The 27,267-nt window shown below is 36.3% G+C and overlaps 1 protein-coding gene across 1 annotated transcript in view; it reads right to left on the reverse strand.

Moving 5' to 3' along the window:
• Window positions 1-1,396: 1,396 nt before the first annotated feature.
• Window positions 1,397-27,267, reverse strand: part of LOC113228263 (myb-like protein X) — a 34,616-nt gene continuing 8,745 nt past the window's right edge. Inside the window, exons 5-22 of the mRNA XM_026461529.1 lie at window positions 23,979-25,296; window positions 23,714-23,851; window positions 22,346-22,534; window positions 19,940-20,131; window positions 19,190-19,316; window positions 17,948-18,083; window positions 15,088-15,180; window positions 12,742-12,929; window positions 12,240-12,410; window positions 10,100-10,396; window positions 9,406-9,636; window positions 8,637-8,796; window positions 7,493-7,640; window positions 5,380-5,534; window positions 4,802-4,868; window positions 3,823-3,931; window positions 3,146-3,356; window positions 1,397-1,814 (exon numbers count right to left, since the gene is read on the reverse strand). Coding sequence (XP_026317314.1) covers window positions 1,747-1,814; window positions 3,146-3,356; window positions 3,823-3,931; window positions 4,802-4,868; window positions 5,380-5,534; window positions 7,493-7,640; window positions 8,637-8,796; window positions 9,406-9,636; window positions 10,100-10,396; window positions 12,240-12,410; window positions 12,742-12,929; window positions 15,088-15,180; window positions 17,948-18,083; window positions 19,190-19,316; window positions 19,940-20,131; window positions 22,346-22,534; window positions 23,714-23,851; window positions 23,979-25,296 — 3,998 coding nt within the window. The 3' untranslated portion in view covers window positions 1,397-1,746. The remainder of the gene's footprint in view (window positions 1,815-3,145; window positions 3,357-3,822; window positions 3,932-4,801; window positions 4,869-5,379; window positions 5,535-7,492; window positions 7,641-8,636; window positions 8,797-9,405; window positions 9,637-10,099; window positions 10,397-12,239; window positions 12,411-12,741; window positions 12,930-15,087; window positions 15,181-17,947; window positions 18,084-19,189; window positions 19,317-19,939; window positions 20,132-22,345; window positions 22,535-23,713; window positions 23,852-23,978; window positions 25,297-27,267) is intronic.

Genomic DNA, 27,267 nt, shown 5'->3' on the forward strand with positions numbered 1-27,267 from the left:
GGAAAAATTGAAGGGAAGAGGGGAAGAGGTCGACCTAGGCGCAGCCACATAGACCAAATAAAGGAAAAGACCGGTGTCGTGTCATTATAAGGAGGTCAAGGAGCTGGCGTATAAGAGAGATGACTGGAAGATCCTCCATCGACAAGAGTATAACTCTTAAGTTTGATGATGATATAAATTCCGAGAAACTCAGAGGTGCGAGGCCGGATTCAAACACATGGCCTCTGCTTGACAGGCGGTAGATCAAACCATTAGGCTACCACGGCTTATAAATAATAATTACATACTTTACGAATACTTACAATTTTTTTTTATAATACCATGTGACGGGTCGAACTAGTCGTGGACCTGGTGCTTACCACCTGTCCATAACAGTTGCAGTGTTACTTAAGAGCTTTTTTTAATTGCAAAGATCTTACGGGCCCTGCCACTGCGCCAGTCGGGTGACTGAGACATGAGTTGGCAAGTTCCATGTGCCTGTAATTTCACTAACCGTAATACTCCAGCAGTGGAAAGGATTGGATCGCTATCTTTTGTTTTGTTCAGAGTACGAGACTAGGTAGTCGCCGTGTAAAATTTGACACAAAAAGCATGCAGTTACTGCATCCGATTCGTATTGTTCCGAATCCGAGACCTACAAATTTAGAAAACTCTGACCCACTTCGGATATCGCTTGTGCACTAAGTCCGAAATGAATATATCGCTTGTACACCTAGAGATAGAATGCTCCCCGTCACATTTCGGACCGTTATTTCTCGGATTCGGAACTGGAGGTGTACTCCTTTTCTCCGTCTGACATCCGTCCGAAACCATTACTGTCAAATAAGTAATCCACAATCAAATGAAAAGAAGTGTGATGCGAATGACGCTTCACACTTGACATTCTGTATTGATTTGGTCGTGTTTAAGACGGAGTACGGGGGTTATTTCTTCTTTACCTTTCTTTATTACCCCTGATACGAAGCCGACGTAATGCGCAAACCGCTCTAATGGTTACGCTATTGGTAATCGAACAAAAACATATCATAATAACTGAATGTATTTTGTGAACAATTTTTTAAATTAATACAATGATCGAACACTCAGAAAAAATCCTTCGATCCGGGCGGAACCGAACCGACGTCTTCTAGCATACCGTGCCAGTAGCTATACCAACTAAGCGTTAGTTATAACATACATATATGTATAATAGGTCAACCGTGACCATGGGACCTGTAAAGGGCCCGAAACGTCGGTTTGTTTGAAAAAACAAATATACGCGATTTAAATCCGGAAAAATAGTTTCATTTCCTATGTGTAACAATCGCAAAAACCTAAGAACTCGATATATAATAGTTACTAATTATATACATGTAATAGTTACTAATTATATACAAATAATAAAATAATAGTTAATAATTATAACAAACTAGTGGAGTAATTTCACATAAAAAGAATTGAATATCAATTCAATAAAAATTTTAATATTAATCGTGCTGAAACTCTTCTTTCTGGTTTCATCAATTAATCCGTGAAAATTCGGTTTACGGCTTAACTTTTATTTATACAACTACCGTTATTCTACCATTGTTAGTGAAACTAAAAATTGAATTGAACGCCATCACACTGTAAAATACTTTACGCATCTCACCCCATCTATTCGACGTAGTATATGAATGGTCCCATATCCTAAGTTTCGCACTAACACTTTTAATTGTCGTCGTCATCTTTCGGTGGCGAAGGCGGAGGCTTGATGGGGGCCTTCTGCTAGGGAAACGTAATGAGACCTGGCGGCGGTTCCGGCGGCATAAATCCCGGCAGTGGCACGTTCGGATCTAGAGACAAGATCATACATTGTAACAACTAGTGGAGTAATTTCACTAAAATAATTAAATATCATATAATAACATTCAATAAAAACTTTTAAAGAACAGAGCATCAGGCTTAGTTTTCTCGACGTAATTTCAGTGACAATTTTTATTATTCAAGTATTCGAGTATACTTCCTGAAATTTCAAATAATATTTCAGAATACTACACTCGAATATTAAGTAATACTTCATGATAATATTCTAGAATATTTAAATGCTTAGAGTTGTCACCGAAATTAGGTAGAGAAAACCGACTTGAAAATTACCCATCAGATACATTTCATTGGAAATCAAACAATTTTTTTTTCTGCTCTAAATCGCGTATATTTATTTTTTTTTATTTTTCAAATAAATCTGTTGATTTATTTCGTTATGTTCTTTGGCAAATTAAAAATATTAACCATTTTCATTAAAATAAGATATACTATAACTGATTGATGACTTTACAATCTCAATCAGCCGTGACTGTGGGATCTGTAAATGCCCCGAACCGTTGGTTTGTTTAAAAAAAAACAAATATACGCTATTTACCCGAAAAATATAGATATACATTACATATTAAGAAATACATGTCCAGCAGTAGATGTACACGAATTCATTTGGTACTTTTAGCATATATTTCACATAATACATAACTTTCCATATGAGCAGCAGCGGACTGTAAAATGATAGTGATAAATGGCTGATAATACATACGTTATTGAGTAAACATTTTTAATTCAAAATAAAAACTAAACCTAAGCGAGAGGTCGTTTTTCTATAGAAATATGTATCACATTTCTCAAGCAATGAACAGAATACTCGTAGCCTTGTGAATTTCACCTGCGAAGGGATTATTATAATGTTATTATTATATATGTTATTGTATCTTTTCCGAAATGCAGTTTTATTATTTAGGACACTACACACTTACAAATTTTTTTAGGATTTCTTCCTAATGAAAAGAAAATAGAAAAAACTCATTTTTTGAGCAAAATGGGACCTAGTGACCTTTTAACATACGACAAGTTAATCTAAGCCATAGGTTGGAGGTAAGTAAAACGCCCTTTCCACTAAAACTTCAACTAAAATTGCAACGCCCAAAACCACAATAATTGAAAAAAAAATGTATTTTTTATATTAACTTAACACAAAAATAATCGCAAGGGAAAAAAAAAATATTTATGTTAGTGTAGTGGTTTTTCAAATGACACCGGCACCCCCTGGACAGCGTCAACACCCTCCAATTGCTTCCGAGGCCCCTACCGCCATAGGATTCTTCAGCGCCCCCTGAGGGAAACTATAGTCTAAACTTACCGAATTTTTGCGGCATATGGTGCGGCGGCGGCAACAATTGCTGCGGCGGGAAGTGGTGCCGCAGCAGGTGCAGCGGCGGCGCAGCGCGGGCCGGGGGCGGCGGGGAGCCGGGCGGGGGCGGGGGCGGGGGCAGCGCGTCCCACAGCGGCACGTGGTCGGGGTGCGACGCGGCGCACGGCCACGCGCAGCCCAGGCGCCGGACCTTCTTGCGCTGCGCAGGCGTCGCGTACGTGTCAATGCCGAGGACGTACACTCGCAGTGTGTATTTCAACTCACAACTTCATTAATAATTAACCAATTCTGATAAACAATTGGACTTCCACTGGGTGTTAACAATTATAGTATACAAACACACCAATCAACAAATCTCAAAATAGGAAATTCCCTATACTATTAGTACCAGAACAACACCAATCACTTTGGGGCATTACCTACAATACCCAGATCAAAACAAAATTAAGAAAAAATACAAAAATTGAACACGAAGAAAAAATTCTTCGACCTGACAAGACAAAATATATAATAGTAGTAGCAAAAGCATGATATTCAATAAAATTAATATTACAATTTAGAAAAGTTTGTTTCTCAAATTAGTCCTACCGGGAATCGAACCCGGCACACACCAGAGTAATCAAAACAAAAGTTGAATCGAATACCACAGTTTCTGTAAGACGTACCTTTTTCAGCGGCGGTTCTTCAGTGTCGGAGTCTTGCCCGGGCTTGTACCCGTCGGCGAAGCTCACGCGCTTCACACCGCGTCCCGACTCACCCACTGACAACGCCTTTCTGTATTGTACAAGACCATTTTATGTTAATTAACACTTGCTTCAACCGTGAAAGGAATAGAGTTGTATTCACTATACGACTTTACCTATACACAAATGACTTTTTAGTCACCATCCAAATTTTAATAATAATAGTAGTTATTTATTCAAGACACTTGTTAGTTTTACAGAACTTTAGCTACTATGTTAGTTTACAGTTTAATATTTATAAATGTAATAAAATAAAATATAATAAAAAATTATAATGGAAATTGAAATATTACAAGGAAATCAAATTAAAATTTTTAAATTGCAATAAAATTAACTAAAATAAACATTAAAATTGAAATAAAATAAAAAGAAAAAAGAAAATAAAAATTATATAATTATAACTATAAAGCACCCCTTACGACATTTCAATTTAATCTATCTTGAAATATTCATAGTTATTGATCGAAAATTCGTTCATGACAATGCAGATTTCATGAAATACATTGAACATTGGACAGTGGAAAATGTAAAGAAATAGGTTCTCTATAATTTATCATTTACTTATTTAGTAGCAGTAGACCTCATTGTGAAAGAGTTCATCCAGGATAGTACTGCCACCTTGCCTATTTCTGCCACCTTGCCTATTTCTGCCGCCAAGCAGTATTGTCAGCATTACTGTGTTCCGATTTTGAAGGGTAAGGGTGCTGGTGAAATTACAGGCGCATGGGACTTGTCAACTTATGTCTCAGGGAGACGACCCAGTGGATGTGCCCCTCAGGTCTTCGCGATTTAAAGCTCTGAGTGGCACTGCAACTTGTTATGGATAGGCGTGCAGCTTACCATCAGGCGCATGACTTGTTCGTCCCGTCATTTAATATTATAAAATCAAAAAATTACTTACGTGACTAGAATCCCTTTTTCAGGGACATCTTTGTCTCCTTCGGCTTCTTTCGCAACTTCACCGAGCACTGTCAAAGAAACAACCAAATTTAAAAGCAATTACGTCAATACTTTGGTCAGTCAGCTCACTTGACTCGACACTTAATTGATTGTACCCTTGAATCAGTCTTGCTCGCGCAGTACAATAACGACAAACTCGCTAGTCTTTCTCAGGGTCGCATTCCAGAACTCTACTCAATGCTCAAGTCAGGATTTGAGCAGACTTGAGTATGATTTCAAGCACTGGAAATACGACCCTAATGGCAAGGACTTGAGTATGATTTCTAGTGCTTTGAATCATACTCAAGTCCTGACTCGAGCATTGAGTAGAGTTCTAGAATACGACCCTAAAAGTATTATTAATTCAAGCTAGCTGGAACATCGTTTCTGCTGACGTCGCGCAGTTAGCTCGCTCGGCTCAGTCATGATTAACTCACTTGTCCTTTCAAAGCGTGACCGATTATATCATCAAGCGAGCTAAAACGTCATTCATAGTGTGTTAGCTCAGCTTGCACGCGCGACTCGATTGTGATAACTCACCAGTCTCTCTCAAAGCGCGGTTAATCCTATCATCGAGGGAGCTGGAACGCGGTTCATGATGACTTTGCTCGGGCTGCTCGATCGGTTCCGCGAAGCAGTCGCCGTATTGGAGTCTGTCTGATGCCCCGTACATATCCATGTAGGCTTCATCGTAACTGCAGAATAATATTGCTAGTTATTTTTTTTAACGTCAGAATGTTTAACCACCATGATATTAAATTATTTTTCGTGAAATTACTCCACTACAATACCAGGACGCTATGATGGCCGTTTTGACGTTTGTCCGGTCATCAAGTTTCGTATTAATTCATAACTACGTTGAAGGAGCTAATTGCTGTACTTTGTCATGATTGACTGCCTCCGTGGCTAATTGCTGTACTTTGTTATGATTAACTGCCTCCGTGGCCGAACGGTTACCATGCCGGACTGCCACGCAGAGGTCCCAGGTTCGATTCCCGGCCGGTAGAAATATTTGTATGGCCTACATTTATTTCTCTCGTGAGTTTGGGTGTAATTTGTGGTTGTCTATGTGTGTGTCCATGGCACCCGCGACACAGGGTTTCCCTAGTGCGGGGCTATGTTGATTGTGAGCGTTGTTATTATTATTATTATTGAAATTTGAAATTTTTAAAAATGAAATCTAATATGATCGTCACTCATAGGATCGCTGGCCAGCACAACTTCTACCTCCGGCAAATTCGTGTCAAAGCTCAATGCAAAACAAAGCAGTTTCGAATTGACGTTACTTCGAAAAGAATAAACTGTGAGTGTGATAATATATAGTTTTCAGCTGACTTTGGATTTTGGATATTGATACTGCATTACTATTTTTAAAACTTATACATTATATTTTTCGATAACAAATTGAACCTAACTATTGTAATCTGTTAAAACGGCCATCATAGCGTGCCGGTACTTTACTTACTTATACATACAACAATCGAACACTTAGAAAAAATTCCTTCGATCCGGTAGTAATCGGACCGACGTGCCTAGCAAACCTAACTATGTAGATGACGAAACACTTTCATACATTTCTCATACATGGCGCTACGGCTAAAAAGTCGTTGCAAAATCAAATGCGAAGGACAACAAGGACATAGAAAAATTCGTGAGGTCCGCTGGTTCGTTCGTGGCTTAGTTGGCATAGCGTTTGGCACGGTTTGCTAGGAGAAGCCGGTTCGAATCCGGCCGGATCGAAGGAATTTTTTCTAAGTGTTCGATCTTTTATACGAGACTTTGGTCCAAGTACTTCAGTGAGCTAGATACTTTGGCCCAAGTACTTCAGTGAACTACTGGACATGGGCTTTGCAATAGTACATTGTGTATTAAAGGCGGTAAATAAGGTATTACGAACGAAACTCCCTATTAGAAGCCCGAAATCGAAGACCGAGGGCTTTCGGAGTCGATGTTCGTAATTCCCGTACCACAATTGCGAGGAAATAAATACAAAGATAAATAAATATCGCATAATTAAATTACGCAGGAAAAATAAGTATCGTTTCACAACCAACGATATTTATGTACAACAATTAGGATTTTGCAAATAGTGGGATTTGTTTTTTTTTCTTATAAACAACTGGCCAACTATTCTTCCATAGATAATAGTTTAGGTTCCAACTCGAACTAAAATGTTGTAAAAGGCAAAACCGCATGCAGCCATGATATATATAAACTAACATAGTAAAATATGGTTAAATTGCAAAAGTTTAGTATATTTTGATATATATTATACTTCATGCAGCTTATGCGAAATAGATTTTTCGAGCATCAAAACTACTTAATCTTGACGTTGAGAAGTACAATGCATATCGAGTTCTTAGGTTTTCGCGATTGTTACACATAGGAAATGAAACTATTTTCCCGGATTCGATACGCGATTTAAATCCGGAAAAATAGTTTCATTTTCTAAGTACAATGCAATTAAAAAATAAATCATTTCTGCCATAAGGCGGTAATGCAATGAAAATACCCGTGGGCGTATTTCAGAACATTACGGTCGACTTTGCCTGCATGTTACGACATTATTTACGAACAAGTGTGATGAAAAATATAGTTAAATGCCCTGTCTCATCCACCAGTAACAGTAAGAGCATATTAATTAACTACTCACCCAATGGAGTTGTCGGTGCGGTTGGCGATGGTCTGTATCTGGTAGACGCGCTCGACGGGTGGCTCAGGCGCGGGGAGGGGAGGTAGCGGTGCGGGGGGAGCGCTCTCACCGCCCGTTAAGACTATGTTCACCTCGCCAGGCTTCAAACCTGTCAACAACATTTGTTTATTTACATTACAACATTAAAAATGATAAAATATAGGAAGTGGATCAACGGGGGATTGTGTGTTGTTAATTGTAATCCAATTTCTCTGCATATAGAACAAAGAATTTATCAGCAGACACATTCTGCAAATACACATACACTATTTATAGTATTTACGTATTGCGATTTTTATACAGCATCGCGGAATTGTTCCTCGATTATGGGAGTACAGTACATTATGGGAGTGACAATATTTCAATTCTCTCCTAGTTCATCTTCGAACTAAATGGTCTGGATTGACGTGGATTGTAGAGGCGAAAATTGAAATATTTGTTGATGTAATTTTGAACCGTATTCCTGTCTCCGTAGAGTATTATACTCTGCAACGGAAACACGATTTCCCGCGAGCGCTTGCATAATCTCGCGCGATCAAGCGCGAGCTCGCAATGGTTATTAATATCAATCACGAGATTGTGTTGTACATACGATTTCAGACAAAAAAAAGACGGTTTTCCTTTTATTCTTCTTCCGTTAACATATTAAATACTAACAATTTACGGGACATGTTTTCTCACAACCATAGCGCGAGCTCACATGAGATCGCGATCGCTGTTAGCGGCAATTTTTGGTGGAAATAGGTCGGCAAGATTTCAATTCTCGTCTCGTCACATCTCGTTTCGCCGGTGGAAACCCACCTTAACTCAAAATTGTGGATTTGAGAAGACACTGAATAAAACTAATGTATATTTTCTCGTTTATAAATGGATAACTAAATACAATTTTCAGTTATAACAGTATATGGTTTCATATGCGAAATCTGAATTTGAGGCACACCTGTGGAAATAGCCATAAACACATTATTACGTCATTTTTTAAGGGCGACTATGCGAATGTTTGCGTCCGTACGCGGCGCGCGCACATATACAAGCCGCGCTGCTACGTTTGTATGGAGTTACACTACTTGTCTCATACTATGCTAGAACTGACGAGGTATCTCACCCCATCTGGATGGCCGCTGCAGCGTGTGGTGCTGCCCCTGGCCAGCGTCTAGCGACTGCGAGGCGCGCCAGTCGCACTTGATCTCACCGCGGCTGCGCGCGCGCACCACCGTCTCGATGCGCCGCGACCCGCCCGCACTCGAGCCCTCCGCCGCGCAGATCTGTCGGCGTACGATAGAATACAAATTCATTCAACACTAGTTAAAGCCATAGCGTGGTTCGTGAGCATCATCACCTAACTTTAATAGCGTAAAAGAGTTCTAAAGTACTGAAAGCATATGCTAAAAATATATATAAGATAAAAATCCTTCCTTAACGTCACCGCATGTCAACAACTTTTTTATGTTTTCAAATGTGGATTGTATATGGAATGTCCTAGGGACTTTACTTCCATTATACCGCTAGATGGCATTGCACATATTTCAATACTTTCCGGAGTCGCGATGTTTGACCTACTTGTTATAAAGGAAACGGAAATTTTACACGAAAACAGCTGTATTCAATAAAATACTTTACACATTGATTTCATTTGAAACAAATTAATTCTGAAATAAGTGTCCCTGCCGCTCATATTACTTCAGGAAAAATGTGAATTCGAGCTCAGGTAATATAGACTCTTAAACTAGTCCTTGTTATTGAAACAACCTGTCTAATACGAGCGTGCGGGTTAACGCGAGTTCTGCTTCACACAGCGAACTGTCTGTCCATACTGTGCAGAAGAAAACAACTATTTTTTTACTAGTTATGGGACATATTTAACAGTAACTGACCTGACTGGCAACATCGCTCTGATACTCCATAGCCATCTGTTCGTACATTTCATAGTTTTCATAGCCCTCAAATTTATTTTCCTCTTGACTGGCCATGACGTCACGGAAGCTGTAGTTACTGTTCTGCGATGAGGGCCGGAGGTGGCTCTCGTCTTTTTCGTAGGCCTCCTTGCTGCAGATCGACTCTTGGGATGAACATTGGGAGTCGTCTTGACGTTGTGGTTCGGGTTCCTAAAAAAAACTTGGAAACTAACCCAAAGCTAATAATCAAGTGACACAAGATGGTCAGTCCGTTAGTCGGTCAAGCACACATAGCAAGCCGGAGTAGAACAAGGGCACACCAATATGAAAACAAAATAACTTTCATTTATTAATCTTGTGAATGAAATATTATTATAAAAAGAGCATGTTTTGTCTTATACTGACAAAATCAACTAAGACAAAACTCTTAGTTGATTTTATTTCAATTCAATTGTATTGTTTTTGTGTTATATTACGTGGTTACTCCGACATTTGTGGACCGAACTGCTTGGGGTACACCGAGTACACCGAAAAACAAAAGACTATAAATAAGGCACAGATTTTGACTTTTGTTCGATTATGTACTTTATTCTTATGCGGTTGATGGAGAACTTGAATTGCATCGTCTTGAAAAAAATCCCTTTGCAGTTGTTGTAATACAAATAACACTTACCTTCAAAGGGGCTGAATGGACTTTCTCAATTTCCTGGTACGTCGAATCCTGGCTGTCGTTCAAATCGAATCTGTTCATCAAATCTACCTCAGTATTAGCTACCTCTACACTCTCTACCTTGTCCTCAGTCTCTTCGCTCTCCATCGGTTCAATCCTTTTCTGTTCAGTTTCAACTGGTTTAGTACTAGATGCATCTGATTGATTACTGCTCTGGCTTTCAGAAATCTCCGGTTTTTTCAGTTCATCTTCTTTTTCTTTTTTGATTTGGATGTTTGTACTAAAGTCTTGTTGTAGTTCCTGAAATTATTGCATAATACTTAGAGATGGGTCATGGATAAATATCATTGGAATAAATACTCATGATAAATATATCCATTTTTACTCGATATCTATCCAAAAATGTGGATAAATATTTTTATATTATAGATATATTTAGTAAAACAAAGTATATTTTTAAAATACTTTGTGTACCTACACAATTACAAACATTAACTTTTTGTATCATGTGTTTTAATTAATAGATTTTGTGTGTAAATGTGAAAGAGAATCCTTAAGCTATTTCAAGTCCAAACATGACGTTATTTAGTACGCAGTAGACCCCAAGACCATAAAGTTGGGTCGCACTTTATTAACGCAGGATAGGTCAGCTCAAGGGCAACAGTTAATTTGATAACTTTCTGTCAATAGAATTTTTTGTACCACTCGACTCGAAAAACGTTAGTAGAACTGTACTGTTACATAAAAGAATGGCAAAAACGTAATTATTTAATAAAATATTAATTCTAATTAATTTTATTATAAAAAACGCAAAAAAATAATTATCCGTTTTAGGATAAATACTCAGTAAAAACGGATATTAATCCTGCCTTTCAAGCAGAGGGTCGTGGGTTTGAATCCGCGCTTGTACCTCTGAGTTTCTCTGAATTTATGTGCGAAATTTAATTTGAAATTTACGGTAACCTATCACAACCTATCAAAACCGAATTATAACGAAACAGTTGTTCTTTCAGCATATGTTGAATGTTTATCGCAAAGACACGATTAGGTTCGGTTACGTTAGGTTAAGTTAGGTTGAAAAGAAAAAACATTTTCCTCTTAAAATTACTTTCCAGATTATGAAATTTCGACCAAACGTTATTTCTGGCAAATGTCATTTCGGACTACAGATAGGTAACCGAAATTTACCACGAACTTTTCGATAGAGGAAAACATCGTGACCATTGACTTACAATTATATGAACGTCGGGTCCGCGCTAAAAAGTGTCCGAACTTATCGTTAAAATCGTATACAGAGCGTCATTCACGCTTTAGTCTTCGTTTGTTCGACTGACAGCGAAGCAAGCAAAATTAGACAGTACTGCGATGACATTACAATTTAAATTCAACGTTTTAGCTCTTTCATACTCCTTTACATGTCACTACGTTTAAATAGGTTGACTTGGGACATTTTTTTCGTGGTTTTTGTATTAGACCCGTCGTCCATTCTTTTGTAAGTCAATGATCGTGACGAAACCTACACGTGAAAGACTGTTCATAATCATTGGAAAACGTGTAAAGTCCCCAAACAGCTACTTGGTGAACTATGTAGTCCATAGTCCACCAGTTATTTACCTCGCACCTACAGATCTTTAACATTATGAAAATTTAGAGATTAGATTGTTTAATAATTTTAATGAATATGAAAAACAACTGTTAGCTTTTTTTAACAAATAGTACTTTTTTACGTTTGATTTTGACGGATTGTTAGTAATTATAGTAAAAAGTAAAATAACATATAAATTTAGGAAATTAAACTATTTTTCCGGATTTAAATCGCGTATATTATTTGTTTTTTCAAGCATTGTATAATTTTTACCAATTCATTGTTATTTTTAATTAATAATGACATAACTACTTCCGTGGCTGAAAGGTTACCATGCTGGACTACCACGCAGAGGTTTCGGGTTCGATTCCCGGGCCGGAAAAAATATTTCTATGGCCTACATTTATTTATTTCGTGAATTTAAGTGTAATTTATGGTTTTCTACCTGTCTGTGTCCATGACACCCGCGATACAGTGTTTCCCAAGTGCGAGGCTATGAGTGTGTGCATTATAATGTACCTTAGTCTAAGAAATAAATAAATAAAAAGAAAAAGTTACCTTAACATTAATAATCTCGCGATGCTTGACGTGAGGGGAGAACTGTTCTCCCCTGTGTTTCTCATCGTCGGTAAGTCGCTCCGTTTTTATGTTGTTCAGAATATTGACGTCGAACAGTTCGTCGCTTTGGGCCGATTCTGAAGTTGACTGTTTGCGCTTTTTCTTCTTGTCCTGAAAAAGAAAGTGATATATTTTATTATAATACCAAGTGACGGGACGAACAAGTATTGTTGTATTGGTGATGAGCGACACGCCTGTCTGTAACATTTGCGTGACACTCATAGCGCTACATTATAAAGATCTGAGGGGCACTGCCACCGCTCCCGTTACCTTGAGACATAAAATGACAAAATCCAAGTGCCTGTATTTTCCTGCCTGCCTGTAATTTCACAAGCACCCTTACCCTTCAAATCCGCAGTAATGCTCACATTACTTGCGTGGACGAACACTCGCTGGGAGCGCTACTGCTACTAAATAAAATTGTAGCAGTGATATGTTTTACCTTTTTCTTCTTCATTATTTCTTTCTTCTTCTTAACTTTTTCATCTTCCGATTCAGAGTCAGAACTGCTGCTGCTGCTAGATGTAGAAGAGCTGCTAGAAGATCTCGCTCTCTTCTTTTTCTTGCCAGCTTTCTTTTTTAATTTCAGCTGTTTCTTCTTTTTCACTTTTTTATCTTTCTTCTTTGCATCTGTGAGATAAATGACAGAAATATAGGAAATAAAAACAAAGAATGTAGCAACGTTTGAATAATGCTTAACACACACACACACACACGCACACACACACAGTACACAGTTTAGTATGTCTATATAGGTTTAAACATATATAGACGTGACCTGTTTTATTATCTAGAGTTGTGTTTAATATAATTCATCATATCAGCTGGAAGACGTCCACTGCTGAACGTAGGCCTCCCTTTAAGATTTCCAGACCAGCCGGTCCTGTTAAATTATATAGTTAAAAGACTACACGTGCTCAAAACTTTTGAAAAGCATACAAGAAGGTAAAATATTTTCTACAGTTTCCAAAAACAATGTTAAAATATTAAATTCTTTATAATAATTTTATCTTCAATATTATTTGAATGAGTGCTATCTCGCGCACACACGGCATATAATAGATAGCAACAATATTAACAAAACTGGTAAAATACTGCTCTATAATTACTGGTCAAATTAGAGCCCACCTCGGTCAGAATGTTTTGGTAAACCTAGGAAGCAAATAAACGAGAGGGAAAAGCGACCGATTTTGTCTTTATACGAACAACTGTTCTCTGATAATGTTCATTCGTCGTTTGGCGCAATGTACAACTTAAACAAATAAGAGCCTCCTGTCTATAAAATATTACACTGGTCCCCTGCCCAGAGTCGTAGATGCCATTTCCATAGCTAGCTTTTATATTTTAAAATAAATAATAAATATAAAAATAAATATTAGACAAAATGACATACGTAGCTCCGATTCCAAAGTAAGTAACTAAAACACTTGTATTATGGAAATCGGAAACAACAACGGTAACACAAACACCCAGACCCGAGACTATATAGAAAAGTTAGTAATTTTACATTGACCCGGACCGAGAGAATTATAAAAAACTAATGGAGTAATTTCACAAAAAAAAATTATTGAATATTCATTCAACACAAATTTAATTAGCTAACCGATTACTTAAAAAAAAAAAGGTGGTAAACACGTTTATTTTAAAGGCCGTTTCCTGACTCGGTATACGCAGTACCGAAAGCTGACCGAGGGCTTATATTTCAATGTGCGCTTCCTGATTGTCGCATACAATAAACCGAAACGATCTCTTCCCACTCCTGTCCAGACCGCGCCAAAACAGGAAATGCACATTGGTATATAGGCGCTCGATAAGCTTTCGGTACTGCGTATACCGAGCATACCGATGGCGCCGCACCGCTACCGACAAATCAGGAAATGGCCTAAGAGTTAAAATGTACTTAAAAGAAAAGCATACATCTATGTCACTACGCCAGCGCTGATGGCTGCTTGAGCAGACTATGGTGGTCACCAATAGTGGCAAGAACTCTCTCTACCAGTCGTAAAATATTCTCCTGTTTTAAGTCACAAGTCAATATAGCGAAAGAATCGTAAATGGGCCAATACCTGCTTCTTCGGTCAAGCAATCCTCATCTGTTGGTAAGCGTGCTAATACAAAAAATTTACAATAAATACATAACAATCAGTTAAAAGCAGGGTTCGAAATTATAAAGAAATTATAACATTCATTAATAATTACCATGATAATTATCTGATAATATATAATATATCCGATAATTATCCATTTTGATTCATAGTTTTGTCTCTTTAACTTTTAACTAAAAATGACAAACAGTGAGAAAACTAAATTAACATGAAGAAAAATCTTAGGGTAAAACGATTTGGTTTGGAACCTTTTGAGATTGACATTTCCACACATTTGGATACGTCTCTGATATAAACAGATGGCACGACTGTAGCATTTTGTTGTTCCGATTAATTTTATAAATATCAAGATAATTATCAGGGTACATTTATCATGATAATTTATGATTGATAATTATGAACGATAATTATACCTTCGAACCCTGGTTAACAGCAGAAACATTACCATAATTCGACTAATTCAGGCTTAAGGCGCAATTTATACAGAAGAAAAATGGTGTGAACGTGCTTCATGAAAATAGGAAATTTTGTCAAAACATGCCAGCCAATGTTTCAAAACGCGGAAATGACCAAATCAGAAGTTTGATACGCCCACACGATAGTCGGGACGCTGTTTAAGTTGCGCGATTATAATGACGTCGTCATCTCTTTCATACAAAAAACGCCAAAGCAGTAATTGATACCTTCTCCTTTCCCTTCATTGGATTCGAGAGGAACTATATCGAAAATTTCGTGAGTGAAGCAAATACCTGCTTCTTCGATTGAGCTATCCTCATCTATTGGCAAGCATGGAAGTAATAAGAAAAATGCATAAGAATTGTGGCCGCTTTGTGTGAGGGGTGAATTATTATTATATGACAACCTTGGTGAAGCTCTGTACAAGATTAAAAACCTTATTACAATCATCAGGTTCTCACCCTATTCAATTTATGACCTACGATGTTAGTATGTAATTACCAAATGTATATGACAAACAGAAAGCCAGATCAAAATATAAGGAATATAACACAGAAAAACTTAAGACTCGTATTTATAAATTTATCTGTAACGCTACATCGATTTGAAGTTCTAAAATCAGTCGGCTTATTAAGAGATATCACTTAAGGCGCTGAATACCGTCAATTACGCTTCACTTTAAAGCGTTATTAGCAATATAATAATGAAAACAGTCGTTGGTTCATTTTTTCCATTTTGAACCTAATTTTGGTTAAAATCCTTTTTTGAGACGCGCGCAAACTGTTGGTAGTTTCTTCTCTTTTCGACGACGAAGGTCGGCACTGATAGTCAGCTATCACGCGTTGCTGGATGGGCCTATGTCGCCCGCACGGCACCTAACTAGGTAATTCATTTCATAATAATTGTAATATAGTAGGCGTGGCTAAAACATCGATAGTTTAAGGTCATCGACGCTTTTCAGCGTCTTAAGTACATGAATGATTAAAGATTACACACAATTTGAGAATTATCAAAATTTCCGCTTATTAGTGTTCACACTAAGCACTCAAACTTTGGTTCAAGGTCATTAGTACATCCCATAGTACATCCTAAGAAATTTAATGCAACGTCTTGGTCACTTGTGACGGTATCTTACACACTTAATACCGGAATTTGGAACTGTTTATTAACACGGACCATTTGTTTATATTTTTTGAAGGACATTGTGCAGTTGGCCGCTGATGGCTTTGACCACCCGACCGGTCAAAAGGGCGAGCTGAAGGCTCTTAGCCCGTATAAAAAATTATTTAAGAAGCGGGTTTAAGGGCACCCAGGTGCACGGACCTCGGCTCAGGACGCTACTGAATACTTCCGCCATAAGGGCGTGTTGTAGGAGTGAATGAATAATAATACGGGCCATAGTGTAGGTGCTATTTATAAATACGGACCATAGTGTTGTCTCAATATATGTGCGACTACGTGGTTGTGTATGTGTAAGTGCTATTGAACACAGCTCCAATTAAACACTACTACACACGGTCCTAGAATGTCTGCATTAAAGGGGTACAATAGCCTTTAATCACAAAAGCGTATATTCGTGCGTCATATAGCATCTAAATTTGCTCGCAATGAAGCTGGAATGAGAAGCAGGACAATGAACAACACTTACGTTATGCATATTGTCATACGCTGTATGCCCTTTTTAAATAAATAATGGAGTCTAATTTTACTCGTAACTACAATGTAATTGAATATAAATCGAATATCAGATTCGATCAGTATCAATGCTCTTTGAGTAACGAATGTATTTCTGTGAAATCGCCCCCAAATATGACACCTAAAAATCTGCTTTTTTTTTTAAATTTGGAAATTTGAACGCTGTGTAAAAGACGTTACTTACAATTGTTAACCTCCGATACAAAAATAGGGAAGTAATAAGTTTGAAGCATTTGTGCGTGTATGTATTAATTTTTTATAAAATACTATTAACAAATGGTTTGGTTATATTGTATGTCTTTAAATATGGTCCGTATTAAGTAGTCGTAGGGTCGTATTCCAGAACTCTACTCAATGCTCAAGTCAAGATTTGAACAGACTTGAGTATGATTTCAAGCACTGGAAATACTACCCTAATGGCAAGGACCTGAGTATGACTTCTAGTGCTTTGAATCATACTCAAGTTTTGACTTGAGTATTGAGTAGAGTTCTGGTATACGACCCTAAGGGTCGTATTATAGACCTCTACTTAATGCTCAAGTCACGATTTGAGCAGACTTGAGTATGACTTCAAGTACTGGAAATACGACCCTAATGGCAAGGACTTGAGTATGATTTCTAGTGCTTTGAATCATACTCAAGTTTTGACTTGAGCATTGAGTAGAGTTCTAGAATACGACCCTTAATGTTAATTTTAAAAAGACAATTATGATAAAGAAATAGGTTTCGCAATAATCGTCTTGTCTGGTATAAGTACCATGAGCAATTCAAAAGTAAAAGTAAATTAAATGCAGGTCGTTTAATGAATTGTAATAAATAATCAAATTTAACAATGTGATAACCGATCATTGACTTACAATTATATGGACGTCGGGTCCGCGCTAAAAAGTGTCCGCACTTGTAAGGCGCTAAAATCGTATACAGAGCGCGACACTCCGCTTTAGTCTTCATTTGTTCTACGGACAGCGCGATACTGCGATGACATAACAATTTAAATTTCGAATAGGTTGACTTGGGACATTTTTTTCGTGGTTTTTGTATTAGACCCGTCGTCCATTTATTTGTAAGTCAATGTAACCGATACTCAAAAATAACAAAAAAAAAAACAAACCTGACTTGAGCATTGAGTAGAGTTCTAGAATACGACCCTAAAAGTACTATTTTTCAGGCTAATTACGTGTGCCATTATGAACATCAGTTCAGCGTGCATTTTAGGCATCAGCGAGCAATATATCATTTATTTAGGCATGTCGAATGTACATATTAAAAAGGCGCTAGTATTGGCTCATTATTGATGAAATAGATAAGAAATTAATACGCTAACTTCCGATTTGTTACATCACGAATTTAAAAGTTTTTCAAAATAATGATATTCATATATTTTTTAATTACCTTTATCTATATCATCGTCGAGTGGTGAATCTTCTTCAATTTTTGAATTCTTCCTCTTCTTATTCTTGAGTTTCTTTAGCATTTTCTTCTCCATTCGTCTCCGTTTAGCTGCTTTTAGTTTGGCTAGTTTGTTGGCCTATCAAAAACAAATATTTTATATTAGTAGACCGCACTGCAATGGTATATAATAAGAAAAAGGGATGTTTTAATATGATGGTATAACTGCCGCCCTGACCGAAAGGTTACCATGCTGGTCTGCCACGGAAAGGTCCCGGGTTCGATTTCCATGCCGGGAGAAATATTTGTATGGTCTACATTTATTTCTCTCGTTAGCTTGGATGTAATTTGTGGTATTCTAAGTGTGTCCATGGCACTCGCGATGCAGGGATATGTAGGTGTACGTAAAAAATTACAAAAATGTTATTGAAGATGTCATGTCGATGAAAAGTATTTAAAAAAAAATTTATTTCAATCAAAATTTAGATCAATAATATATTTTTCGTGAATATACTCCACTAGTTTATTGTTATTGACACAAATACCGACAAATTCTTTCAATCCGGCTGTAATTGAACCAAAGACCTCGCCATACCGGCGCTATCGCTCTCCTAACTGTGCTACGAAACGACTAAGCAAACCTTTAATTTCAATGTGTTTATTGCAGATCAAAACGCCTACAAACATAATTTGAGCAATCCACAAACCGAGACATTGCGCTTTAAAAGTGGTAGGCACTTATTATGATTTCTTTTTATAATTCATAGTTGCTATATTTCGACTTTTAACTTATTTTTTAGAAACATTCAAAAGTATTTAAGTCATTTACAAGTTTTGTCCAGGGTTTAAAAATGATTCTAAATTAATAATAATAATAATAATAACGCACACACTCAACATAGCCCCGCACTAGGGAAACCCTGTGTCGCGGGTGCCGTGGACACACACATAAACAACCACAAATTGCACCCAAACTCTCGAGAGAAATAAATGTAGGCCATATAAATAATTCTCCCGGCCCGGGAATCGAACCTGGGACCTCTGCGTGGCAGTCCGGCATGGTAACCGCTCGGCCACGGAGACAGTCAATTATCAATAAGTATTTGTTGTAATTTTATTTTATTTCTATACATGCTATATAGTGAGATCTCGGTCAGTCTACATGCTATGACGTATGTAAATAATAAAGTAATGGCTAGCAAACATCATATTAAATGTGTGAGAAAAATGTAAACCGTATCGCACCTTTTTCTTAGACGACTTGCTCTTTTTCTTGACTTCTTCAACGCTGTCGGACTCGGTGGAAGTGGAAGAAGATGACTGTTTGCGCTTTCTCTTTTCTACTGGCTTTTCTTTGTCTACTTTCTTCTTGCTGAAAACAATATACACCAGGCCATCGGTTTACTAATAATGTATAAGGCATATTGCGCATTAAAACGTATAACAGAGATATATTTAAATAAAGGTTTTTCTTATTTTGACACACACACACACACCGATACAGGGCGTCTCACGACTAAACACTGCTGGCATGGCTCTTCTCAGGCGCGGGTTAAATTTAGGCTCTAGTTCGCCACGCTCTGGTCCAATGCGGGTTGGGGACTTCACACGTTTTCACGAGGGTTGTGAACCTTCTTCGACATGCAAGTTTCATCACGATGTTTTCCTTCAACATGGGAGCCATGTGACTGGAGTGAAAAACACATGGTAAATTTCAAATTAAATTTCGAACATAAATTCCGAAAACTCAGTGGTACGATCCCGGTTTCGAGGCCACTGCCTCTGCTTGAGAGGCGGTAGGTCAATCGCTACCACGACTATTTTTATAATTCAGAGTCAGAAAAAATAAATGTCAACTTTTGACAAATTAATCATCATCAGTCATAGACCTTGTCCTGCTTGAGCTACAACTACAACGTTAGACCCTGTAATTTCCAGCCACTCCCTGTCGTCATTTTGAGTCGTTGTTACTCGACCTGGCTAAACAGCTGATACCTTTTTTCCACCTCCTCCTCAACTTCCGACTCCTGGCTCCAACAGCCGCTGCTAATCTTCATCTTCTTCGCCTTACGTTCATCATCGTCTTCTTTCTTCTTTTTCCTGCTTTGCTGCTTCACAGGTGTTGTACTGCCAGGTGTACCAGTATCTTCCGCGTCTACTGCTTCGGGCCATACTGCTTCCATGAACCTGACAAAGTGATGATTTTTTTAATTTCACCAATATATTGACGTTTATTTTCTTTGTTGTGAACTGAAATTACAAAAAAGGACTATCGAAAGTAGTTTCTTTATTATATATTCTTCAAATTTAGAACTTTAGTGTTACAACTATACAATTTATCTATAGGTTTAAATTAAGATAGCTGTTAAGTTTGAGAACTAAACCAAACAAACTAAAATTTCTAAACAAATAATTTTTTTTTCATCATTTAAGTTAAAAATTGAATTTGTACCGTTTTACGTACATTTATATTCATCAATTACGTTATGCATAAATAATAATGATGAAAAGAGTACAAAAGTTTCACATCTTCATTTTACCTACGATAACAGAGCTACGACAGTAAATAATCCCACTGTATATAGATCTGTCATAAATCTATTGACTAGTATTACAATATAAAAAATGTGGTGACTGTAGCCTAAATCAGATTATGATATGCACACAGGTTTCCAGAAGAGAGTAAAGATTATGGCGAAAATGTATGTGAGATTGTAAAAAAATGTGAGCTTACAAATCATCTAAAATATATCCAAAAGTAATTTATAAATTATAGGTACTTATTTGATGTTTACCATTCAAATTGCGTGAGATAAATCAATGATTTTATAACCTCTCTCGACATTTTTCAATTTTGCAAAAAACAAAAGACCATCAACAAAATTAGACGTAAGAATTTAATTTTGGAATTAATTATTGTCAAAAATAGAAACAACGAAAAATTATGTAAAAATTCAAGTGTCGAATTAGAACTGTTTTTTTAAACACGAAAGAGATCCATATATATACTGTTGAAATAAGTGTAAAAGAACAATGGCAATACCATAGTGAAATTAATTCGTTAACGTCTTCAAATATCTTAATTACAAGTTTGAATAAAATAAATTCATTAGGTTTTTCAAATTATAATAGCGGCGTAAATCTGAAAATAAAATCATATGTAAAAGAAACTAATAACTAAGTAGTACGTAAACGTACTGATATCTACAACTGTCAGTTCTTTAGTTTCTTAACGTTCAGCGACAGTCGCCAAAAAAAGAACTTCAGTATCTATGTACGTATGGATTTATGGTCCACATTAAGTGAGCTCACGTAATATCAAATTTTAATTTACTGATTCGACCTATTTGTAATAAGAGATTTAAGTACATAATTCATTACGAAAAATAAAGTAGATAATTCCTTCTCCAAAATGCCACACGAGAAAATGGTAAAACCGACAAAAAAGTTCCCGAAATCAGGGATAGATGGCACGTTTCACAAAAAAATAATTTATGTCCGAGTTGCCAGCTTAAACTATATTTTTTCCATCCTCTATCTGTGGTATGTATTAATTCACTCAGTTTTATTTTGTTATGGCTTAACTTCACGCCTTTTGACCATACCACTATAAAAAATAATTTCCTCTGAAGTTTCGTCACGTCACAAGCCAACGGCACCATTCAGGTTCTATTAACTCTGTTTAAGACTTCTGTGACTATTTTATTCAACTACGTGACACATAACCTTCAAAGCCTCAAACTAGAATATCTTTAATTCCAGTCTTCTCAGAATAGTAAACCCAAAACAAAATTTGTTCAGGAACTTTAACTCTATATTTTGACATATGTCTCATAAACAGACGCATACCAATTATGTCAACAAAAAATTATATGGGAGTTTGCTATTGTTCTTTATGAGAATGATTTGTAAACGAACCAAATTTTCTGAAATAGCTGATGCCTGCGTCTTCGTCTCGTAGAATAAGTACTTTGAGTAGCCTGCTATACTAATTTTCATAGTTTTATTGATTCTCCACACAAACTTTCATCACCAATTTCACCGTCTTTCAAATTGATTTTTGTGACCAAAAAGTAGCCTATGTCCTTCTTCTAGGTCCTATCTATCTCTGTACCAAAATTCATCAAAATTGGTTCAGCGGTTTAGGCGTGAAAACGTAACAAAGTAACTTTCGTGTTATAATACTAGTTTGAATTTGTAAACCAAACATTCTAAATTTGTCTCAAGTAATGATAAAGATAGTGTAATGAATGCTTATTTTTCTTATTTATATTTATATTTGTCGTCTAAAAAAAACTCATCGTTTTATCCAAAAACTAGATCGTAATTAGTTTTTTTTAATAAATTTGAACCGATATAGTCACCCGTCACCACATTCGATACACAAAATACAGTACTCACTTCTGATATTCCAGGTCCAACAAAACTTCCTCACTTTTGTCTGGCGTGTTGGATGTCCTTGGCTCAGGCTTGGAATGGCTGTCCTCGATTTCCCAATCGCTCGAATGAGGCAAGGTCACGCTTTCCGAGAGACACACGTTGACACGGGGGTACCAGCCCCGTGCGGGAGGGTACGGCACTTCGGGGGACCTAGGACGGAGAGCCTGATAAATCTACTTAGTTTTTGAAACATATTACAAAGACAAACGAAAACAACGAAATAAAGGGAACGATGACCCCTTTTTTAATTAAAAAAAAATGCACTACAATTCACACAGCTTTTAATTCTAACTTTCAATCATGTTATTAGTTCTTTGTGAGTTGCAGGGAGATTTTTGAGGGATTCCGTTCCAACTGAGGCGAATCAAGCGTGTAATTTTCTTCTATTTTTTTTTTTTAGTTTATTGGTTCACTTACAGTTCTTACAATGTAACATACTATAAATTAAATTTGGTGAGGATCTTATCTACCTTGCACAACTGCTCATGAGTGAACACTAAATTAAGTTGAATTTAAAAAAGGCAACTTATTTTTTTTAAGTTATACAAACAGAAACAATAAATAAAAGTGAACAAGGCTCTCGGACAGTACCAAAGTAGACGGGGAAAAAAATTAAATAACGTTTAATATATTGAGTAGTAGTATTATAATACTATTACGAAATTTGTGCAGTAACTGCCAAAATATATCGCTAATGTGATTTTCCTACCGTGGTTTTTAGTTTAACTACAATGTTTTTTCGTTTATATTTCTGTTTCTATTCGAATGATTATTAAAATATTATATTATATATTTATTTACATTTAGTATATTAAGATTGTAAAATATATCGCTCCGTCTACGTGTACGTTTATTTATATACTTGTATAAACAAAATTTTGTCTGTATGTATAGGATTACGTATGTATAAATGTTACGAATAGAGCAACACTCAAACAAACTCTTTTGGGTTTAAGAGTGCCAAGTATCTAGATAATAAATTATTGTAATATGAGTAAGTAAATAAATAAAATTAAAAAATAAATAAAATGTAATTGGCGAAGCGATATAATAACAAATTATAACGCACACTCATAGCTCCACACTAGGGAAACCCTGCATCGCGAGTGCCACGGACACACACATAGACAACCACAAATTACACCCTAACTCACGAGAGAAATAAATGTAAGCCATACAAATACTTTTCCCGGCCCGGGAATCGAACCCGAGACTTCTGCGTGCCACAGTCCAGGATGGTAACCGTTCGGACACGGAAGCAGTTATTGTGCGCAAAAGAACGAGAAGCCTTAGTAAGTGTCAGATTGAACAGTATTTTACAATGCTTACATTTCACTCCCATAGATGTTATTGACAAGTCCCATCTTGCACATCTCTAACTCCTCATATACCACCAAACGATCTTTCACACATGAACACAACTTTGGGTTCTCCGTGTACCATATATTAGGTTTTGTGCGAGTTTCTCTGAAAATACACGGATGCATAATTTAGTACAGCGTAATTGGGGTAAGCAGTGTAAAATTTCAAAAGGAAAATTTTGGTTACTTAAAAGAATTGAAGAAGATATAGATATTTTAAAAGGCAATTTTACCTATAGCATTTGTTTTTATCATGCCTAAACAACAAAGGTTGACAGATTTTCATTACGAAACTCCAAGTTTCCAAAGAATCGACTGTCGACTCCGTCATTTTATTCTGAAGATCTCGGTCTATTTCTTTCTCGATCGATGATCGTAAACTACTGGATCTGTTTCGAGATTTATCAGATTTATATGAATTATCTGATTTATACCCACTTTCCATAGATTTCCTACTATCTATTGATTTATAATCACTCGAGGCATCACTGCGATCTTTATTTTTATTATCTATCTCTGGAGTAACAGAGTCTACACTAGCTTCTTTATGAGGCGAATCATATTCAACTAAACCATGGCTTTCCTCATCTGAAACATGTTCCTGCTTAATTTCATTAATAACAGACTCTAAAAACGTATCATCATTCATTTCGTCTTTGTCCCGATAGTCGAATTTCATAGGTGATTCATACATGTTATTTTTTTTATTGGGTTTCTTTTTGGCGAATCTCTGTATGTCTAAGCCTTCGTCAAATATGTCTAATACTTCTTCCTCGTCTTCGTTAGGATCAATTTCGAATTTGAAGGAATCGATTACTGGTTTTAATTTCTCAATTTTCACTTCTCTTGGACTATCAACTGCTTTTTCCTTTTGTTTTAGACTTTGCCTTAATTGGTCCATTGGATCTATATTCTTAACTTCTTTAACTAGATCTGCTGTTGCTACTTTTCTATTCTTCTCTTTATCTTCGACTTGTGGGCTGCAGGTCTTATCATCATTATCTAAAGACCAACTATCACAAACAACGAAATCATTCAAATTGACATCAGTTTCTTTAACATTTACAGCGTCCGAAACTCTCTCTACAATTTTGTCTTTTTTCGATTCTTCTTTTTTCTTACTCTTGTCATCTTTGGATTTTATTCTTTCACTATCTTTGCTCTTATCTCTGTCTTTATGTTTGTCATCCCTATCTTTAGGTTTCTCATCTTTATCTCTATTAATCTTCTCCCGATTATCTTTTTCCTTGTCACGCTCTCTAAATCGCTTATCATCTTTATACTTATCTCTGTCGTCTCTTCCAATATTTGTCCGCTTGTCACTTCTATCTTTGTAAGTTCTGTCCCTGTCACTCTTTCTCCTATCCTTATCACTCTTCTTTGCATCGTCTTCTTTCTTCTCTGGAAATTGGTGTTGCGCAGGATCTTCTTTCTTTCTTTGAAATGGATTATCATAATCTGGTACAAACTTTTGATAGTCAAATTTAAATTCCCGACCTTCAGCTTTGGCTTTTTTCGCTTCTCGAATGATTTCATCCAGTTTTGCTGAATCTGAAAATGTATCACATTATCATAAATATATAGCGGTCATTATTACGTAAGATTTAAAGCTATTTACTTAGTACTAATGAATGTATAAGATAAATTACATTTAAACTATAATCTAAATTAATATTAGACATGCATAATCAAAGTCGATCCAATAACAGGCTCGAAATTGTTTTACTAAACGTACACATAGTGAGTGACTGAATTGTCAGAATTTAATAATAAAAGCCAGTACACAGCAACAGATAAAAGGGTTCTCTAATTTTGTGAATGTTACAATAGTGAAAACGGAAAAATTACAAAAGATAGGTTTATCCGAATCTCATGACATATCGTGAAAACTAATATTAGCAACAATGTTATTGGAATAAAGCGTTCTTGATAATTGTGAGTTCTTATCAACGAAAGCAATTATGGTAAAGTGATTGCGCTATTTTCACTTCGACTTGGCCATTTTTTTTAAATTATGTTTATTTACTTCATAATCTTGGATTACAGTCCATGATCTTGGATTCCAGTCCTTCGCTCAAAATATTAAAAATAATAAACATAGATAGTAATACAAAGAAGCAATATGATCTGACGTTGGAAGGTTTTTCTTTATTATTTTACTTTTCTACCATCCTGTAATTTTGAGTTGCATATTCAATACAAAATGTTGTGTAAGTGAACAATAAATTCCAAAAATTCAGTTAACTCAAAAGTTACTAACAACTAATTCTCATTTATAATGTAACTTACTACTTTTTAACTACATATACAACAGGTAACTACACTACAAAATATAAACAAAAAGCATTGAACCAATTGTTTATCCTTTTTGACTTACTATTGGAACTCCTGCGTTTGCGTTTAGAACGACATTGGGATACATGGGTTCGAAGGCGAGGGACACTGATCTTGCGCCAGTTGCGCGAGCGCCGAGGGTCTAGAATAGGTAATAAGCATTCCACATGCCTCTAAGAGGAATGTCTAGGAGGGCAGCAGGGTTATATTAGATTGTGACTTAATGAAATCACTATGTGGCGATCATAACGCTTAATTTTGTTTAAAGTCATTTTAATAAACATTGAAAAATTGCAAAATATAATAAATATCTACAAAAGCAAATATTCACTTCAAAGTGTCACACACTGTTCATTTCTTATAGTAAAGCATAAGAAAAGAACATCAACCTTGAATCGAATTAAAATAAAGACGTAAAGTGATATTATACTGCCGTCCTTACCATAAACAACGTAATAGACATTTTTAGCGAATTTGAGTTATTATCTCGAATCAGCGAAACAAGATCTACTGCCCCTGTAAACGGTTTTTTAACTTATTTAGTTTCAGTTTTATTGATGAAAAAAAAAGTAAGTGCCAATAACTGTAAAGTTACAAAAATGCAAATGCGTTGTTCATGACAAGGAGGGTAATATAGGTAACACGTATTAAGCTGCGGCTTTGATGTCATCAACATTTTACTGAGAGATAAAAATTTGTATTTAATTTCAAATGCTAAATATGCCATAGATTAATACACAAACATGTAGCAAACAAAATAATGGGAGGCACCAAGAATAGACCAGTTTCCGCAAAGTCATAAGAAGTCAATGTGTAAGTCTTACGAACATCGGCATGTATATATGAAAGAGATAGGTAGGACTCGAGGCGCAGCTGTGGTGTAGGTGTCTTTGTTACATATTTAGCCAATCGAAATCTATAAGTAAAGAATTTTCAATAATTTGAAAGAACTTCTAATTAAGGGTCACACAGATCCCGAAAAGTTAGCACAAATCAGCATCCAACTTAGAATTTATATGAGAAGTCATCAGCACCGCAGCCGAGTGTCGCGGCTAGTATGGTCACGAATTACTTTCCGTATAAGGACTAATATTGATGTATGGGATTGACCCGATACTAAGCACCTCGAGTCAAATGAACGTTGAATCAGCACAAACTACTGTCTGAACAAACATTTCAACATTGATC

Source organism: Hyposmocoma kahamanoa, unplaced genomic scaffold (genome assembly GCF_003589595.1).
Source record: "Hyposmocoma kahamanoa isolate Upper Pololo Valley unplaced genomic scaffold, ASM358959v1 224, whole genome shotgun sequence".
Lineage (NCBI taxonomy): Eukaryota > Metazoa > Arthropoda > Insecta > Lepidoptera > Cosmopterigidae > Hyposmocoma > Hyposmocoma kahamanoa.